Below are 21,448 nucleotides of genomic sequence, written 5' to 3' on the forward strand. Positions count from 1 at the left end.
TTCAGAAAAGAAACAGTTCATTGGCTGAGAATAGGCTCAGGCCAATTCAGCCAGCAATCAAACTGATGTAATTGTTGAATCGGCCTTAATCCCATTTAACCAACCTTTTCTCTTTGTAGGGCCTAAAAAATAAAGAAACAAATTGTTACTTTGACATTCACCGAGCCATGAAAGTTTTGGTGGCTAGCTCCGACATAGCAACTTACTAGGTATCTCTACAATTTTTTATCAGTATTGTGTTTTCAGTGTTAACATAATGTAAGCTGTAGAATTCAATACACAAAGGGATGACTTCCTTGGTGAAGACAATCTGCTAACCAGTAACATCACAGAATCTTTTACATTAATTTGTGATCAATGTTTTGATTTAACATTTCATCTAGATCAGGGGTGTCAAACCACCAGCCCGCAAAGGGGTCCAATCCAGACTGCGGGATGATTTTGGGGAAAAAGGAAGTATATTCACGGCCATTTATTATGTATCTGTACGGCAGCCGCTCTCTCTCCCACCACTGTCTGTGCCGCCTGCTGCGCCGGCAGCTTGTTGTGTGCACTTAGAAAATAATAGGTGGCCGTTAACCACATGCTGTGCATAAACACCTACCACCCTGCACTGAAGACCACTAGGGCCCCACTTACGTCATCAGGCACAGTATAAACACACAGAGTACTCAGGTGAGTAACACCTGTAGCAAGGCTGAGACTGTTTGGTGCTGTAGTTCAAAATGCTTTCCAAGAAAAGAAAAGTTGACATTGAAGGTCGGATATTCAATGATAATTGGAAAGATCATTTTTTCTTCTGTGAGGTCAACGGCAAACCTGTTGTGTCTGATATGCTCGCAACAAGAGGCTGTGGCAAAAGAGTACAATATCAAAAGACACTACGAGACGTCACACAGAGAAAAATGTTACAAGTATGCAGGACGACTCAGAATGCAAAAGGTAAATGAGCTTGAAGCAGCTCTGAAAAAACAGCAATCAGTGTTCACCAAACGTTGAGAGACTCATGATGGAGCTGTCAAGGACAGCTATATTATTGCCAACAAAATAGCTGCTGCGTCGAAGCCATACTCAGGGGGGGAACTCATCAAAGCATGCATGCTGACGGCGGCTGAGCTGGTGTGCCCTGAGAAGAGACAGGCTTTTGGTAATATCAGCTTGTCAAGAAATACTGTGGCAGAGAGAATTGGGGACCTTACAGGAGATTTGAACAGTCAACTAAAAGACAAAGTGAAGTCATTTATTGCCTCCTCTATTGCAACTGAGACACAACTGATGTAGCTCAATTGGGAATATTTATTCGTGGTGTTCATACACCTTAGACTGTCACCGAGGAGTTTGTGGGGATGGTGCCCATGACAAACGGCACAAGGGCGAATGATGTTTTCTCCAGCCTCATTGAGGCCTTGAACAGACTGGGGGTTGACTGGAGTCATGCTGTCAGTGTGGCAACAGATGGCGCACCATCCATGGTCGGGAAAAAGGCAGGTGTTGTTGCGAAACTCAGAGAGAAAGTTCAGACAGAGAATTCACAGCAGGAATTCTCTAATTTTCATTGTATTATACACCAAGAGTCATTATGTAGCAGCAGCCTGAAAATGGACAACATCATGGATGAAGTAATCAAAACAGTTAATTTTATTAGAGCCAAGGGACTCAACCATCAGCAATTTGACACTCTTTTGTCCGAAAGTAATACTGAACACGGCCTACCCTACCACACTGAAGTCTGCTGGTTGAGCAGAGGGGTTGTGCTCAAACATTTTTTTCAATTACGTGTGGAAATTGGACTATTCATGAACGAGAAAGGGAAGCCAGTGGCAGAGTTGGATGACCAAGACTGGCATCATGATCTTGCATTTTTGGTGGATATAGCAGAGCACTTAAGTGTGCTTACTGTTAACATGCAAGGTCACAACAAGCTTGTTACTGAATACGACAGCATTCGTGCCTTTCAAATTAAATTAGGCCTGTGGGAGATGCAACTATCCCGGAGCAACCCAGCTCATTTCCCCTTTTTGCAGCCTGTGTGTGTCGCTCATGGGAATAATGACAACACGGACAGGTACAAGGACAAAATATCATGGCTGAAAAGTGAGTTTCAGAATTGTTTCCAAGTCTTCACTCAGCTCGAGAAGGAATTCTCACTATTCTGCTCGTCGTTTGCCGTCAACGGAGCATCAGATGAGCCGCAGGAACTCCAAATGGAACTAATTGAAATTCAGTGTAATACAGCTTTGAGATATAAATTTGAGACTGTGGGTCTGGACTCATTCTATCAATACCTGGGACTGATGTACCCCAAGATGACAGACTTTGCTTCAAAGATCCTTTGCATATTCAGGACAACATATCTCTGTGAACAGGCGTTCTCCATAATGAACATTAACAAATCCAAACTGCGCTCCCATCTGACACACAGACATTTAAATGACATTATGAAAATCACAACTGCCCAGAAACTGGTTCCTTATGTTGACAGGGTGGTTAAAGCCAAGAGATGTCAGGTGTCTGGAAGCACCCAAGTAAAAAATGAGCAACACTGTTCGATGTACTGCGACATGTAAGCAAAATGCATTATGAAACATTGAGCGTCATAATATTGTGATTCACTCATTTTCTGACTATTCTATTATTGTAAATGTGATCACTTCAATAAAAATTAGAGGCCAACTATGTTCATTGTCTGAGTTTGATTGCTGGAAGCAGGCTAATAAAAATTAGGTGCAGTTGTGTAGCCTACATTTACAATTTGTTTTGTTAGGTCTACGTTTGTGTCTGCTAATGTTCGATTTCAAATGGTTTATTAATGGAAAGGGTGTGGCTCCCAAAACAATCTTAGCCAAAATAGCAAAAATCGTTTTTTTTTCTCTTTCTCATCACAACTTTCTTGTAGCCTACGACTGTAAGTTAATACCAACCATAAAAATAATGCTTGCCAGGCAATCTTCTTCATAAGAAATGAAATTCGTAAAGTGAAACACTTTGTAGTTATAGCAGAGACTGAGACACATGAGAGCAGGTTGAAAAAACCAAGGCAACAAAAGCTGTGGGAGCATGCACGCGTGCACAACTGATCCGGCCCGCATGAAGTCGCATTTTGCCCAATCCGGCCCGTGACCTAAAATTAGTTTGACACCCCTGATCTAGATGAGCAGCTCCAACAAGGTAGCACATCCCATAAATAGCACTGTAGTGTTAACCTAGATTAACCATGGTTTAACTGCTGACCACCTGCCTTAGATGCAAACATTAACAAATAAACCATGCTGATTCCTTCAAGAATACATGCGAAAAGACATGTTTGCTTCTACTAAATGACAGTAAGCCCTGAAAACTAAAGAGAAACAACTTTGAATAAAAACAGAGAATGTTATAAGTACTTGTCAGGTGAGGTGTAGAGAAAAAACATGTCAATGCTTTAAACTTTCAATAGAACAGTTGAATGTTCATCAACCTGTTTTTGTTTTGCAAATGCTACCTGACCAGGTGAGTATATCTAGCATCTCCATTTTTATTTTGTATTATCAGCATCTGTGTTTATTTTTCTTTTGAAAAGCTTTATATAGAATAGTTATAGGGACACAGTTTTCAAATGTTGTTGATGTTGAGTACCACTGAGTTGTCGACGACACATGGTGACCCTATGGATAGTGTAGTTGTCTATAGGGTTCTTGTGGCAAGATGCAGAAGTAGACTGCCAGGCTTTTCTTCCACACTGATACTGCTGCTGCCCAGCTTGGGACCTGGTCGGAATCAAAATCAGGACCGTCCATCTCAAAGTCCAGTGCTGCTGCCACTACACCACCAGCTAGCCCTGGTTTTCAAAAAGGAACCCTTAAAGTTTAGTCTTGCTCAAAACTAAAGGGTTTTCAACATCTTTAGGACTGTATGCTTTTCTGTATTTGCTGACTGAGTAGCATGCTTACCTAATAGTACTGCACATTAAAACTTACAAACAATAACCTTGGTGGGGTTTTAAAACTCCCTAGGGAATCCCACGGATTAGTAAATGGATCACAGTAATTAAAATGCCACATTTCTAGAAATAGATTCAAATTCTCCGCTACTGATTGTAACAATACAAATGACATAAGACCATAAGGCATAGGAGCAGAATTAGGCCATCTGACCCATCGAGTCTGCTCCGCCGTTCAACCATGGCTGATCTTTTTTTTTAATCTCCTCCTCAACCCCAGTTCCCAGGCTTCTCTCTGTAACCTTTGATGCCATGTCCAATCAAGAACCTATCAATCTCTGCCTTAAATACACCGTCTCCACAGTTGCACACAGCCACAAATTCACCACCCTTTAGCGAAAGAAATGTCTCTGCATCTCTGTTTTGAAAGGGTGCCCCTCTACCTGAGGCTGTTCCTTCTTGTCCTAGACTCTCCCACCATGGGAAACATCCTTTCCATATCTACCCTGTCTAGGCCTTTCAATAGGGTTAGTGCTTTGTTCAGGGTGTCAGATGTGGGAATCCTGGGAGACCTCCAGCCTCCCTGATGGCCACATCTGCGCCAGGTGCACCAAGTTGCAGCTCCTCAGAGACCATGTTAGGGATCTGGAGCTGCAGCTTGATGACCTACTGCTTATTAGGGTAAGTGAAGAGGTGATAGACAGGAGCTACAGGGAGGTAGTCATCCCTAGGCTACAGGAGTCAGAAAACTGGGTCACCGTCAAGAGAGGGAAGGGAAATGCCCGGATAGTGGAGAGCACACCTGTGGCTGTCCCTCTCAGCAACAAATATCTTGTTCTAAGTGCTGTTGAGCGGGATGACCTGACAGGGGATGCCCACGGTGACCGGGTCTCTGGCACTGAGCCTGGCACTGTTGTGCAGGAGAGAAGGAGGGAGAAGAGAAATGCGGTAGTCGTAAGGGATTCCATAGTCAGGGGAACAGACAGGAGATTCTGTGAGCCTGACAGAGATACCCGCATGGTGTGTTGCCTCCCAGGTGCCAGGGTACGGGATGTCTCAGATCGGATCCTGAATATTCTAAAGGGGGAGGGTGAGCAGCCAGTTGTCTTGGTACATGTTGGTACTAATGACATAGATAGGACAAAGGAGGAGGTCCTGAAGAGAGATTTCCAGGAGTTAGGAAGGAAACTGAGAAGCAGGACCTCCAGGGTAGTAATCTCGGGATTGCTACCTGTGCCACGTGTTAGCGAGGGCAAGGATAGTCGGATCAGGCAGATGAATGCGTGGCTGAGAGACTGGTGTAGGGGGCAGGGCTTCAGATTCTTGGATAATTGGGATCTCTTCTGGGGGAAGTATGACCTGTTCAAAAAGAACAGGTTGCACCTGAACCCAAAGGGGACCAATATCCTGGCGGGAAAGTTTAATAGAGCTGTTAGGGAGGGTTTAAGCTAATTTGGCAGGGGGATGGGAACCAGAATGATAGAGCGGAGGAAGGGGAAAACAGAAATAAATCTAAAATAGTGAGCAGTAAAGATGTCAGGAAAGACAGGCAGGTGATGGGGCAAATTTGTAGCCATTGGGATGAGTTGCAGTGCAATAAAGTTGCAGTGAAATCAAAACAAAAAGTATCAAATACTGGTCTTAAGGTGTTGTACTTAAATGCACGCAGCATAATAAGGTGGATGATCTTGTTGTACAGCTACAGGTTGGCAGGTATGACATTGTGGCCATCACTGAGACCTGGCTAAAGGGTGCATGTCTCTGGAAGCTGAACGTCCAAGGATACACAGTGTATCGGAAGGATAGGAAGGTAGGCAGAGGGGGAGGCGTGGCTTTATTGGTAAGAAATGATATTAAATCATTAGAAAGAGGTGATATAGGATCGGAAGGTGCAGAATCTTTATGGGTTGAGCTAAGAAATAGCAGGGGTAAAAGGACCCTGATGGCAGTTATTTATAGGCCTCCAAACAACTGCAGTGATGTGGACTACAAATTACAGCTGGAAATAGAAAAGGCTTGTCAGAAGGGCAGTGTTATGATAATTGTGAGGGATTTTAACATGCGAGTAGATTGGGAAAATCAGGTCAGTACTGGATCTCAAAAGAGAGAATTTGGAGAATGTCTGCGAGATGGCTTTTTAGAACAGCTTGTTGTTGAGCCCACTAGGGGGTCGGCTGTACTGGATTGGGTATTGTGTAATGAACCGGAGGTGATTGGAGAGATTGAGGTGAAGGAACCCTTAGGAGGCAGTGATCATAACATGATTGAGTTCACTGTGAAATTAGAAAAAGAGAAGCCGAAATCTGATGTGTCGGTATTTCAGTGGAGTAAAGGAAATTACAGTGGCATGAGAGAGGAACTGGCCAAAGGGACACTGGCGGGAAAGACAGCAGAGCAGCAGTGGCTGGAGTTTATGCGAGAAATGAGGAATGTGCAAGACAGGTATATTCCAAAAAAGAAGAAATTTTCGAGTGGAAAAAGGATGCAACCGTGGTTGACAAGAGAAGTCAAAGCCAAAGTTAAAGCAAAGGAGAGGGCATACAAGGAAGCAAAAATTAGTGGGAAGACAGAGGATTGGGAAGTTTTTAAAACCTTACAAAAGGAAACCAAGAAGGTCATTAAGAGAGAAAAGATTAACTATGAAAGGAAGCTAGCAAATAATATCAAAGAGGATACTAAAAGCTTTTTCAAGTATATAAAGAGTAAAAGACAGGTGAGAGTAGATATAGGACCGATAGAAAATGATGCTGGAGAAATTGTAATGGGAGATAAGGAGATGGCAGAGGAACTGAACAAGTATTTTGCATCAGTCTTCACTGAGGAAGACATCAGCAGTATACCGGACACTCAAGGGTGGCAGGGAAGAGAAGTGTGCGCAGTCACAATTACGACAGAGAAAGTACCCAGGAAGCTGAATAGGCTAAAGTTAGATAAATCTCCTGGACCAGATGGAATGCACCCTCGTGTTCTGAAGGAAGTAGCTGTGGAGATTGCGGAGGCATTAGAGATGATCTTTCAAAAGTCGATAGATTCTGGCATGGTTCCGGAAGACTGGAAGATTGCAAATGTCACTCCGCTATTTAAGAAGGGGGCAAGGAAGCAAAAAGGAAATTATAGACCTGTTAGCTTGACATCGGTGGATGGGAAGTTGTTGGAGTCGATTGTCAAGGATGAGGTTACAGAGTACCTGGAGGCATATGACAAGATAGCCAGAACTCAGCATGGATTCCTTAAAGGAAAATCCTGCCTGACAAACCTATTACAATTTTTTGAGGAAATTACTAGTAGGCTAGACAAGAGAGATGCAGTGGATGTTGTATATTTGGATTTTCAGAAGGCCTTTGACAAGCTGCCACACATGAGGCTACTTAACAAGATTAAGAGCCCATGGAATTACAGGAAAGTTACATACGTGGATAGAGCGTTGGCTGATTGGCAGAAAACAGAGAGTGGGAATAAAGGGATCCTATTCTGGTTGGCTGCCGGTTACCAGTGGTGTTCCACAGGGATCAGTGTTGGGGCCGCTTCTTTTTACATTGTACATCAACGATTTAGATTATGGAATAGATGGCTTTGTGGCTAAGTTTGCTGACGATACGAAGATAGGTGGAGGGGCCGGTAGTGCTGAGGAAACGGAGAGTCTGCAGAGAGACTTGGATAGATTGGAAGAATGGGCAGAGAAGTGGCAAATGAAGTACAATGTTGGAAAGTGTATGGTTATGCACTTTGGCAGAAAAAATAAACGGGCAGACTATTATTTAAATGGGGAAAGAATTCAAAGTTCTGAGATGCAACAGGACTTGGGAGTCCTCGTACAGGATACCCTTAAAGTTAACTTCCAGCTTGAGTCAGTAGTGAAGAAGGCGAATGCAATGTTGGCATTCATTTCTAGAGGAATAGAGTATAAGAGCAGGGATGTGATGTTGAGGCTATATAAGGCGCTGGTGAGACCTCACTTGGAGTACTGTTGGCAGTTTTGGTCTCCTTATTTAAGAAAGGATGTGCTGACGTTGGAGAGGGTACAGAGAAGATTCACTAGAATGATTCCGGGAATGAGAGGGTTAACATATGAGGAACATTTGTCTGCTCTTGGACCGTATTCCTTGGAGTTTAGAAGAATGAGGGGAGACCTCATAGAAACATTTTGAATGTTAAAAGGCATGGACAGAGTGGATGTGACAAAGTTATTTCCCATGATGGGGGAGTCTAGTACGAGAGGGCGTGACTTAAGGATTGAAGGGCGCCCTTTCAGAACAGAAATGCGAAGAAATTTTTTTAGTCAGAGGGTGTGAATCTATGGAATTTGTTACCACAGGCAGCAGTGGAGGCCAAGTCATTGGGTGTATTTAAGGCAGAGATTGATAGGTATCTGAGTAGCCAGGGCATCAAAGGTTATGGTGAGAAGGCGGGGGAGTGGGACTAAATAGGAGAATGGATCAGCTCATGATAAAATGCTGGAGCAGACTCAATGGGCCGAATGGCCTACTTCTGCTCCTTTGTCTTATTGTCTTATGGTCTTATGGTCTAATATTCAAAAGGTTTCAATGAGATCCCCCGTCATCCTTCTGAATTCCATCGAGTACAGACCCAGAGCCATCAAACGTTTCTCGTATGAAAACCCTTTCATTGCAAGAATCATCATTGTGAACCTGCTCTGCACCCTCTCCAATGCCAGCACATCTTTTCTAAGATGAGGGGCCCAAAACTGTTCAAAATACACAAGGTGAGGCCTCACCAGTGCCTATAAAGCCTTAGCATCACATCCTTGCTCTTGTATTCTAGATCCCTTGAAATGAATGCTAACATGGCATTTATTTCCCTCACCACCATCTCAATATGCAAGTTAACCATTAGGGTGTTCTGCACAAGGACTCCCAAGTCCCTTTGCACCTCAGATTCCTGGATTTTCTTCCCATTTAGAAAATCGTCCGCATATTTATTTCTGCAACCAAAATGCATGACCATGCATTTTCCAACATTGTATTTCATTTGCCACTTTCTTGCCCATTCTCCTAATCTGTCTAAATCCTTCCTCAACACTACCTGTCCCTCCACCAATCTTCGTGTCATCCACAAACTTGGTAACAAACCCATCTATTCTATCATGCAAATCATTTTTATACAACATAAGAAGAAGTGGCCCCAACACCGACCCCTGTGGGACACCACTAATCACTGGCAGCCAACCAGAAAGAATCTTTTTATTCCCACTTGCCGCCTGCTACCAATCAGCCAAAGCTCTAACCATGTTAGTAACTTTCCTGTGATACCATGGGCTCTTAACTTGGTAAGCAAGCTCACATGTGGCATCTTGTCAAAGGCCTTCCTGAAAGTCCAAATTTCCAACATCCACTGCATCCCCTTCATCTATCCTACCTGTAATCTCCTCAAAGAATTCCAATAGGTTTGTCAGGCAGGATTTTCCCTGAAGAAATATGGAAAGGATGCTGACTTGTACTATCTTGCCCTGTGTCACCAAGTACTCCATCACTTCATCCTTAACAATTGACTCTAACATCTTCCCAGCTACTGAGGTCAGGGTAACCGGTCTACAGTTTCCTTTCTGCTGCCTTCCTCCTTTCTGAAAGAGTGGTGTAACATTTACAATTTCCCAATCCTCTGGCACCACGCCAGAATCCAATGATTTTTGAAAGATCATTTCTAATGCTACCACAATCTCTAATGCTACCTCTTTCAGAGCCCTAGGGTGCAGTTCCTCTGGTCCTGGTGACTTATGTACATTTAATCTTTCCGAACTGCAGAATCAGAAAGGATAGCAAATGCTGTACTCAAGGTGTTGTATCTAAGTATGTGTAGTATAAGAAATAAGGTAGATGATCTTAGAACATAGAACATAGAATAGTACAGCACAGTACAGGCCCTTCAGCCCACAATATTGTGCTGACCCTCAAACCCTGCCTCCCATATAAGCCCCCACCTTAAATTCCTCCACATACCTGTTTAGTAGTCTCTTAAACTTCACTAGTGTATCTGCCTCCACCACTGACTCAGGCAGTGCATTCCACGCACCAACCACTCTCTGAGTAAAAAACCTTCCTCTAATATCCCCGTTGAACTTCCTACCCCTTACCTTAAAGCCATGTCCTCTTGTATTGAGCAGTGGTGCCCTGGGGAAGAGGCGCTGGCTATCCACTCTATCTACTCTTATTATCTTGTACACCTCTATCATGTCTCCTCTCATCCTCCTTCTCTCCAAAGAGTAAAGCACTAGCTCCCTTAATCTCTGATCATAATGCATACTTTCTAAACCAGGCAGCATCCTGGTAAATCTCCTCTGTACCCTTTCCAATGCTTCCACATCCTTCCTAAAGTGAGGTGACCAGAACTGGACACAGTACTCCAAGTGTGGCCTAACCAGAGTTTTATAGAGCTGCATCATTACATTGCGACACTTAAACTCTATCCCTCGACTTATGAAAGCTAACACCCCATAAGCTTTCTTAGCTACCTTATCTTCTTACAATATTACAGATTGCCTGGTATGATGTTGTGGCCATCACCGAATCGTTGCTGAAGGATGCAATTGGGAGCTGAATGTGCAAGGTTACATGTTATATCGGAGGGATAGGAAGTTAGGCAGAGGGGGTGGTGTGGCTCTACTGGTAAAGAATGGCATCAAATCAGTAGTAAGGTGCAACATAGGATCGGAAGATGTTGAATCCTTGTGGATTGACTTAAGAAACTGCAAGGGTAAAAGGACAGCAATGGCAGTTACATACAAACCTCCCAACAGTGGCTGGGAGGTGGACCACAGGTTACAACAGGAAATAGAAAAGATGAGTCAAAATGGCAATGTTATGGTAGTCATGGGAGATTTTAACATGCAGGTCAATTGGGAAAAACAGGCTGGTAATGGATCTCAGGAGAGTGAGATTGTCAAATGCCTAAGGGATAGCTTTTTAGAGCAATTTGTCATTGAGCCTAGTGGGGGATCAGCTATACTGGATTGGGTGTTACGTAATGAACTGGAGGTGATTAGGAAGCTTAAGGTAAAAGAACCCTTAGGAACCAGTGATCACAATATGATTGTGTTCAACTTGAAAGTTGATAGGGAGAAAGTACAGTATGATGTAGCAGTATTTCAGTAGAGTAAGAGAAATTATAGTGGTATGAGAAAGGAGTTAGCCAAAGTAAATTGGAAGGAGCTACTAGTAGGGATGTCACCAGAGCACCAGTTTCTAGGAAAAATGACGAAAGCGCAGGACATAGGTATTCCAAAAATGAAGAAATACTCAAATGGTAAAATAGTACAACCATTGCTGACAAGGGAAGTCAAAGCAAAAGAAAGGGCATACAACAAAGCAAAAATTAGTGGGAAAATAGAGGTTTGGGAAGTTTTTAAAAACCTACAGAGAGCAACTAAAAAAAAATCATTAGAAGGGAAAAGATGAAATATGAAAGCAAGCTAACAAATAATATCAAAGTGGATAGTAGAAGTTTTTTTCAAGTATGTTAAAAATAAAAGAGAAATGAGAGTGGATGTAGGACCTCTAGAAAATGAGGCAGGAGAAATAATAAAGGGGGACAAGGAGATGGCTGATGAACTAAAGACTGTGTCAGTCTTCACTATGTCAGTCTTTACATACCCCAAGACATTAAAAAAATTCCCCTCTTTTGGAATTTACTTGAGTGAGCCAGCGGCTTTCCTCAGGTTGATGTTTGCGACTGACTGGCCTAGGCTAAGCTATCCTATTTTATCACATGAACTCTTTGGGAAACATTGAGCTAACGCAGTGTCTCATCATTCATCTTGTTAGAAGCCAGAGACAATCAAGTATGTCTCTGAATTGTCTCAATCAGTCAATCAGTCTCACCTTGAGCCCCTCAAGTTCTTCCTCCAGCTGCTTTGTGTACTGCTCGCTCCGCTCTCGCAGCTTTCGTTCCTTTGTTGCCTCTGCAGCTAATTGTTCCATCTGCACATCCAGCTGGTTTGGGGAAAACATTGATATTGAGTAATAAATTAGGTACACAAGAGTCATTGTTATAGGCCACCTCTCAATAACTCTCTTTCTATAGATCAGATCAAGGTTAATCACCTGTTTCTTTTTGCAAATGCTGCCTGACTAGGTGAGTGTATCTTGTATTTACATTATATTGTATTTTCAACTTCTGTGATTTTTTTCCTTCATCATCCCTGAGTTTTCTTCACTCAAGGGAACACAGTCCCAGTCTATTGAGTCTCTCCTTATATGTGCCTCCAGTCCGGTCCACACCTTTGTGAAATTTAACATTAAAAGTTTAAGCCAAATTATAACATTTAGATAGTTTAAAGAGGAAACAGATACTCCAGGTGCTCAACAGAAGAAACACCAATTCACAGCAACTGAATTTCATTTCATCACATGGTTCCAAACTTCCAGAGCTCCATGAAGGTAACTAAGTTCAGTCAGCTCTCATTACTTATACTTTATTGTCGCCAAACATTTGATACTAGAATGTACAATCATCACAGTGATACTTGACTCTGCACTTCGCGCTCCCTGGAGTACAAATCAATAGTAAATAATAAAAATTTAAATTATAAATCATAAATAGAAAAATAGAAAAGGGAAAGTAAGGTACTGCAAAAAAACCGAGAGGCAGGTCCAGATATTTGGAGGGTACGGCCCAGATCTGGGTCAGGATCCGTTCAGCAGTCTGATCACAGTTGGAAAGAAGCTGTTCTCAAATCCGGCCGTACGAGTCTTCAAGCTCCTGAGCCTTCTCCTGGAGGGAAGAGGGACGAAAAGTGTCCTGGCTGGGTGGGTCGTGTCCTTGATTATCCTGGCAGCACTGCTCCGACAGTGTGCAGTGTAATGTGAGTCCAAGGAAGAAAGATTCGTTTGTGTGATGTGCTGGGCTGTGTTTACGATCTTCTGCAGCTTCTTCCAGTATTGGACAGGACAACTTCCATACCAGATTGTGATGCACCCTAGAAGAATGCTTTCTCCGGTGATCTATAAAAATTAGTGAGGGTTTTAGGGGACAGGCCAAATTTCTTTAGTTTTTTCAGGAAGTAAAGGCGCTGGTGGGCCTTCTTGGCAGTGGACTCTGCTTGGTTGGACTAAGTCAGGTCACTTGTGATATTGACCCGAGGGTGGTTTGAACATCAATTGTTGAGACAAGGTAAAAGTGATTCCCTTCACTTCAGGCTCACAATATGAATCAAAGGCTTGAAACCATGCACAGAAGAAATTCACAACCCAATGACATCTGAGTAGTTTAAGGTACTGTTCTGTCCCAACCAGATAAAATAGTATATTACATGATTACATGCAGTCTCAACTGTTATATCAATGAAAACAGTCATTGACAACAAGATTGCTCAGTTCCATCCAGGCTCCCTAGAAAGTGAAGTTCAGGTCCACGTGCACACAATCTGATAAACATTTAGGCACCACCTGATATGTGGTAATTTTTGCATGATCTAGTGTCAGGTATGACCACTTACACACAACATAGTTGTCATCTTGACTGCAACATGTTCACCAGAAGTGCAGCTGTGGCTGCACTGTGATGTATTAGCTGTTGCTTGTTGATGCTCCTTTAACAAGATTTTCCAAACCTCCAACCTTTATTACCAAAACTCCTCTTTAACATTTTACCTAAGTTTCAAACCACCTTGACTTATAACTACATTTCTGCTATCAGTGTTGTGTCAAAATCATATAATATACTAAAGAAAGACCTCAGAGACTGCAGCAAACCAAAGGTTTCTCAATGGAGAATAATTGTCAGTATTATTGTTGCCCACAGTAAAATAGCAAATTGTTAAATTTATTATTGTCACATGTACTGAGGTAAAGTGAAAAGCTTGCTGGCATACTGCTCATACAAGCCAATTCATTGCAACAGTGGGTTGAGGTAGTACAAGAGAAAACAATAACAGCATGCAGGATAGTTACAAAGAAAGTGCAGTGCATGCTGACAATAAAGTACAAGATCATGACGAGGTAGATTGTGAGGTCAAGAATCCATCTTATCATACAAGGACACTGTTTAATAGCCTTATAACAGCTGGATAAAAGGTATCCTTGAGCCTGGTAGTATGTACTTTGATGCTTTTCTTCCTTCTTCCCACCCCTTAGCAAGGAGGACAAGAAAGAAGATCTGCAGTGGGCGGGATCTTTGATTATGTTGGCTGCTTTACTGGGGCAATGTGAAGTTCAGACAGAGGGGAGGTTGGTTTCCGTTAAGTGCTCTGTGTCCACAATTCAATGGGGTCTCCTGCAGTATTGGGAAAATAGTTGCCATACCAAGCTGTGATGCACCTGGATGGGATACTTTCCATAGTGCATCAACAAGAACTGGTGAGGATCAAAGAGAACATAGAAACATGCCAAATTTCTTTAGCTCTTGAAGAAGTAGAGGTGCTGGTGCACTTTCTTGGCCATGGTGTCAGCATGATTGGATCAGTACAGGATATAGGTGATGTTCGTTCCTGGGAGCTTAGAAGTCTCAAAACTCGACCTCAGCACCACTGATGTAAATAGTACCATGTGCACTGACCCCTTCTTGAGTCAATGACCAGCTTTTTTGTTTTACTAACACTGAGGGAAAGGTTTTTGCATTGACACCATGTCACAAGGATCTTTATCTCCTTCCTGTACTCTGACTTAATATTATTTGAAACATGGTCCACTACACTGGTATCATCTGCAAATTTGTATACGGTGTTAGAGAAGAATCAGGCCACACAGTCACTGAGTGTATAGGAAGTAGAAGGCTGAAGATGTAGCCTTGTGGGGGCATCAGTGGTGAGGATAATCATGCCAGCAGTGTTGGTGCCTATCCTTACAGACTGTGGTATGTTAGTCCGGAATTAGAGGATCCAGTGGTAGACAGAGGTATTGAGTCCCAGGTTTGGAGCTTGGAGATGAGTTTGCTTGGAATTATAGTACTGAAGGCAGAGCTGTAGTCAATAAACAATAGTCTAACATAGGTATCTTCATTGTCCAGATGCTCCAGAGATGAGTCTTGTGGCAGGAAGATGGTACAGGGAGAGCTTCTGTACCTCTTTCTTGATGGTAGTGGGTCAAAGAGATTGTAAGATAGTAGTAGGGATCCTCAACAATGCTTTGGGCCCTTCACCTGTAATGTTCCTGGTAAGTATCACAAATGGGGGGAGGAGGACTCTAGTGATCCATTCGGTGGTTTTTACTATCCTCTGTAGGGTCTTGCATTTCGATGCCTTGCAGCTCCCGTACCACACAAAAATGCAACCGGACAAGACACCTCTTGATAGTGCTCCTGTATAAAGTTGTTAGAATGGAGGCGGGAAGCTTCTCACACTTCATTCTCCTCAGAAAGTATGAACATTTCTGTGCCATCTTGACTGGTAAGGAGATGTGTGGGCCAGGTTAAATCGACTGTTACATGTACACCAAGGAATTTTGTTATTTTCACCCTCTCCATGGCAGAGCCATCGATGTGCAATGGAGTGTTGTCGAACTGCACCTTCCTGAAGTCCAATCTCACCTCTTTTGTCTTATCCATGTTGAGACTCGGGTTGTTGTTCTTGCACTATTTGACAAGCCTCTACCTCCTCTCTGTATACCAACTCATCAATGTTGCTGATGAGACCAACCACTTTAGTATCATCTATGAACTTTTTGCGGTTTGAGATGGATCTGGCAGTGCAGTCATTAGTCAGCAGTGTGAATAGCAGTGGGTTGAGCACACAGCCCTTTGGGGCATTAGTGGTCAGCATGATGGAACTTGAGATGTTGCTGCCAACTCAGACTGACTGGGAGCTTTCCATCAACAAGTCCAAGATGCAGTTACATAGAGGGATGCTGAGTCCTAATGAGGAAAGTTTATCCGCCAGCCTCTGAGGAACAACTATGTGAAATGCTCCATGATCATATTCACTCTCCAGAAGACTGACTTACATTTGCAACATGACTGCCAGAGGCTGTATTTCATTTGGAGTTTGAGGAGATTTAGTACGCCACCAATGGCTCTAGCAAATTTCTACAGATGTACTGTGGTGGTCATTCTGACCAGATGTATCACCGTTCAGTATTGAGGCTCCAATGCACAAGACTGGAAAAAGCTGCAGAAGGTTGTAAACTCAGTCAGCTCCATCATGGGCACTAGCCTTCCCACCATCAAGGTCATCTTCAAAAGGCGATCCCTCAAGAAGGTGAGCATCCATCAATAAGAACCCTCACTAGCCAGGCCATGTACTCTTCTCCTTGCTACGATTGGGAGGAGGTAGAGGAGCTTGAAGACACACACTCAATGTTTCAGAAACAGCTTCTTTCCCTTTGCCATCAGATATCTGAACAGTCCATAAACCTCACTATTTTTAAAAACACAAACACGAGGAATTCTGCAGATGCTGGAGATTCAAGCAACACACATCAAAGTTGCTGGTGAACGCAGCAGGCCAGGCAGCATCTCTAGGAAGAGGTACAGTCAACGTTTCAGGCCGAGACCCTTCGTTAGTCCTGACGAAGGGTCTCGGCCTGAAACGTCCACTGTACCGCTTCCTAGAGATGCTGCCTGGCCTGCTGCGTTCACCAGCAACTTTTATGTGTGTTGCTAACATCACTATTTTGCTCTTTTTTCACTACATATTCATTTATCTTTCTTATTTCAACTTACGGTATTTTTAATGTATTGCACAGTATTGTAAAAAACAAGAGACTTCACAACGTATGTCAGTGATAACAAACCTGATTCTGATTCTGTGGGTTCAGGTGCATCGGAGGAAAAGATGTTTTGTTTTTTTGTAATCAAAAAATATTGATTCTAAAATAACAGAAAAGGAAATATTTTGCTGTTTTGGCAGCATTTGTGAAATCAGAAGCGGTGAACACTTCAGTTTGAAGTGTCTTGGTCAGAATGGGGAAGAGAAAAAACAAGTTAGTTTTAAATTGCAGAGTATGTAAGGGTAGGATAGGACAAAGGTAATTCAAGCAACTCCTGTGTTACTGCTGCTCAAGTTATGGAAATACAACCTTACAGAATTCACAAATCACTACCCACAATCTGAGATGTGGAATAAAATATGCATCATACAGAATTTGTTTAAAACTTATTCTAGAAGGCTACAATACGTACAGATAGAAGACAAGGTGGTCTTACATTGGACGTCATAATAATAGTGAAGAATACCATAGACAAATAGGTTAGCAGAACCAAATTCAAAGGTTTCAAAGGTACATTTAATGTCAGAGAAATGTATAACATATACATCCTGAAATCCTTTTTCTTCGCAAACATCCATGAAAACAGAGGAGTGCCCCAAAGAATGAATGAGTCAAATGTTAGAACCCCAAAGTTCTCCCCAGCTCCCCTGACCCACACATAAGTAGCAGCAAAGCAACAACCTCCTCCCCACTAGCAAAAAAGCATTGGTGCCCCCCTTGAGCACTAGAGTGTGCAGCAAAGCATCAATAAAGACACAGACCTGCAGTACCCCCAAAGACTACTGGTTCACCCAGTAATTCCACATACCACAGGCTCTCTCTTTGCCTAATAAGGGAAAAGAGATGTCTCCCTTTCACAGCGAGAGGGAAGACATAACAAACAACTCACTGATTTACGATGTTAAAGGTCTGTTGCGTCACTTCTTCCGAGCTCTGTGTCCAAATAACTTGCATCTCCGGGCACACAGCCAGTACCCAGCATGCTGCTTTCAATCTTCTGTCTCCCATAACACATCAATTTCCTGTGGCAGCACCGACCTCAAGTCAAACCACCCCCAGAGCCAGGAAATTCTGGAATCCTGAAGGCGCACTAATCTTCTAGACCACGTCCTTGGCATATCGAATAGCGGCCAGTCGTGAGACCCTGAGAGCAGGTCCCATCACCGTAAAGAACCGAAGGCATCAAGGAGCTCAGAGTCACTCTGTGGTCTGAATGCAGGCCCACCCCAAAGAGGTCACAAAATCTAAGTCTGCTGTCTCCAAATGTAGAGAACACTACACGTTGAACTCCAAATACAGTGCACTAGCTTAAAAGAAGTGCAAGTAAATCACTGCTTTACTTGGGAGTACTGTTTGGATCCCTACATGGTGCAGCAACAGTGCAACTGTTACATGTCCTGTGGTTTTGTAAGAAAAGGAGTGGTTGGTGACAACATACGAGAAAACAAAGTTGTGAGGGCATGGTCTCGTTAACATGTTGAGATGGTTAGAGTGAGGAAGACGTGGCTAATGGTGGAATCTTATTGAAGCTGGCAGAAAATGAGAAAGTTGACATGTTGAATGAGCCCATTGCTAAGGCAGAAGGTGAGGGGGGGTGGTGTGGGGACAGAAACGAGACAGCCAATTAAGGAACAGGAGAAGCCATGATTCAGCCAGTGGAGTCATAGAGTCTTACAGTCCCTTTGCCGATCCAAGCTAATCCCTTTTGACAACATTTGGCCCATAATCTTCATCTCAGAAAGACGTCTCAGAAGCATTTGAGTAGATAGTGAATTAACTCATTCATTTATACATTCCAAACAATAGACTTCAACAAATATTGATTTCAGTAAAAAAAAATAGACAAAAAAATCTGGACATGGTTAAGGAGCTTACTGAAAGAAATAATGCACAGAAGACATGCTATGACAGTGACCAGGTGTAGGAAGATGAAGTCACAAACTAATGTGGAAATGTGGGGTTAAATAGAGAAGCAGTAACATATTTTACCCTTTTACCTATTTCTTTGGTGGGAAGCCTGATCAAGATGATACCTGACCTACTGGGTTTTATAAGTATATTCTACATTATTCCAAATCATGATTTCAAGGTATAAAGATAATGACAAATCAAAACTAAGCAAAAGAAAGAGCCAAGGTGAAAAAGAATCAGACTATCAGCAAGGTGAGAAATGACCAATTAGGGCCTACACCTCCTCCCTCACTACCATTCAGGGCCCCAAACAGTCCTTCCAGGTGAGGCAACACTTCACCTGTGAGTCTATTGGCATTATCTATTGTACCCAGTGCTCCCGGTGTGACCTTGTTCATTGGTGAGACCCGACGTAGATTTGGAGACTGCTTAGTCGAGCACCTATGTTCCGTCCACCAGAAAAAGCAGGATCTCCCAGTGGCCACCCATTTAAATTCCTCTTTCCATTAGCATTCCAACATGTCCATCCATGGCCTCCTCTACTGTCGCGATGAGGTCACACTCAGGTTAGAGGAGCAACACTTTGTATTCCTTCTTCCTCCATCCAACCTGATGGCATGAATATCGATTTCTCAAACTTCTGGTAATGACCCTCCACCTTCTCAATACCCCATTCCCTTTTCCTTCTCTCATTTTATCTCCTTGCCTACTCATCACCTCCCTCTGGTGCTCCTCCCCCTTTTTCTTTTTCCCATGGCCTTCTGCCTTCTCCAATCAGATTCCCCCTTCTCCAACCCTGTATCTCTTTCATAGAAACCCAACAGCACAATACAGGCCTTCTGGCCCACAATGCTGTGCCGAACATGTATTACTTTAGAAATTACCTAGGGTTACCCATAGATCTCTATTTTTCGAAGCTCCATATACCTATCCAGGAGTCTCTTAAAAGACCCTGTGGTATTTGCCTCCACCACCGTCGCTGGCAGCCCATTCCACGCACTCACCACTCTCTGTATAAAAAACTTACCCCTGACATCTCCTCTGTACCTACTTCCAAGCACCTTAAAACTGTGCCCTCTCATGTTAGCCATTTCAGCCCTGGTACAAAGCCTCTGACTAGCCACATGATCAGTGCCTCTCATCATTTTATACACCTCTATAAAGTCACCTCTCATCCTCCGCCGCTCCAAGGAGAGAAGGCTGAGTTCACTCAACCTATTCTCATAAGGCATGCTCCCCAATCCAGGCAACATGCTTTGTAAATCTTTCACCAATCAACTTTCCAGCTCTTTACTTCACCCCCACCCTTCCAGTTTCACCCATCACCTTGTGTTTCTCTCCCCCAGCTTCTAACTCTGACTCCTCATCTTTTTTTCTGCAGTACTGCTAAAAGGCCTCAGTCTGAAATGTTGACTGTTCTCTTTCCCATAGATGCTGCCTGTTCTGCTGAGTTCCTCCAGCATTTGCAGATTTTCTCCTGTTTGTGCTTAAATAGGGTTTATACACAGGTATAAGAAAGACAGCCCCAGTTTCAGACAAGATAAGCAACAGCACAAGGGATGTTGAGACCTTTTTTTTTCATTACTTGCACAGAGGCAGAGGCTAAAGAGCAAGACACCAGACTGTCTACAGAACTGCTTTGAGTTGGTAGGCTGGGTCATGTTCAAGGAGACAGACTACCTGAATAAACATGCCATGGGTTGTCAAGGACTTATAAAGACATGAATGGATGCATGTGTCTGCCACAAAATCATTCAATCTTTCTCAACCAGAAGCCCTGATAAATCAAGAGATTCAAAATCTGCTCCAGGCTAGATTGATGGTGTTTAGGACTGGCAATCCAAGAAAGTACAAGAGGTTTCGGTATGACCTCCAGAAAGGCTAACTCACATCCAAAGAAAATTCCAGTCTCAACCTGAATCACAGAGGGATGCTTGATAAATACGGCAGGGCTTGAAAACCATCATTTCCTGCAAAGCAGAACCAAGCAACATAAATGACAATGAGGTTTTGCTCTCAGATTAACTCAGTGCATTTTACACTCTCTTTGACTGATGGGATATGGAGGCACCTTCATGAACCCCCATAGCACCCTGTGATCTCACTCTCTGGTCAATGTGAAAGCATCCTTCAGGAGGGTGAATCCACAGAAATCATTTGGCTCAGATAGCATACCTGGTTGTGTACTGAAGACCTGCGCTAATCAATGGGCTGGAATGTTTGCAGATATCTACAACCTTTTGCTTCGGCAGTTTGCGGTACCCACTTGCTTCAAGCAGGTATCAATCACACCAGTGCCCAAGAAGAACGCGATAACCTGCCTCAATGACTATCATCCTCTATCACTTACATCCACCGTACTGAAATGCTCCAAGAGTTTGGTCATGAAGCGCATCAACGCCTACCTGAGAAACAATCTGAATCTGCTCTATTTTGCCTATTACCACAACAGATCAACAACAAATGCCATTTCATTAGCTCTTCACTGAGTTCTGGAACACTTGGACAACGAAGATGCATACGTCAGAATGCTCTTCATTGACTGCAGCACAGCATTCAACACTATCGTCTGAGCTCTTGAGTAATGAGCTCTGACCAATCAGGACATCAGAAGATTGAGAAGAGGGGATTTCAATGCCGAGTAGAAAAAGGCAGTGGCAGATCGCAGCAGTGCAATTGTTCTCTGATGAGCGACCAATCCACACTAGGATTAATTAGCAAGACCAAGTTAAAAGAAGGCAGGGGCAAGCGTAATGGCTATCATCTGAGTGGACAGAGTTAAGAGTGGTGACCTTGAAGCTTCATTGAGGAGAGGCTTCAGTCAGAGAAAGAAAAAAAAAAGAAAAGCTCTTGGTAAAGCTTTTTTCCCCCTTCTCTTCTTTATACCTGCACAGTTAGGACAATAGAAATGCCAGGCTGGATAGTTGAATGTTCCTCTTGCAGGATGTGGGAAGGCAGGGAG

The 21,448-nt window shown here is 43.1% G+C and overlaps 1 protein-coding gene across 9 annotated transcripts in view; it reads right to left on the reverse strand.

Moving 5' to 3' along the window:
• The window catches only part of LOC140191079 (serine/threonine-protein kinase MRCK alpha-like), a 596,213-nt gene that overhangs the window by 178,077 nt on the left and 396,688 nt on the right, over nucleotides 1-21,448 (reverse strand). For all 9 annotated transcript variants that reach the window (XM_072248222.1, XM_072248216.1, XM_072248164.1 and 6 more), the window contains one exon: nucleotides 11,755-11,865. In XM_072248222.1, coding sequence (XP_072104323.1) covers nucleotides 11,755-11,865 — 111 coding nt within the window. The remainder of the gene's footprint in view (nucleotides 1-11,754; nucleotides 11,866-21,448) is intronic.

The sequence above is a fragment of the Mobula birostris genome, chromosome 2, assembly GCF_030028105.1.
Source record: "Mobula birostris isolate sMobBir1 chromosome 2, sMobBir1.hap1, whole genome shotgun sequence".
NCBI classification, from domain to species: Eukaryota; Metazoa; Chordata; class Chondrichthyes; order Myliobatiformes; family Myliobatidae; genus Mobula; species Mobula birostris.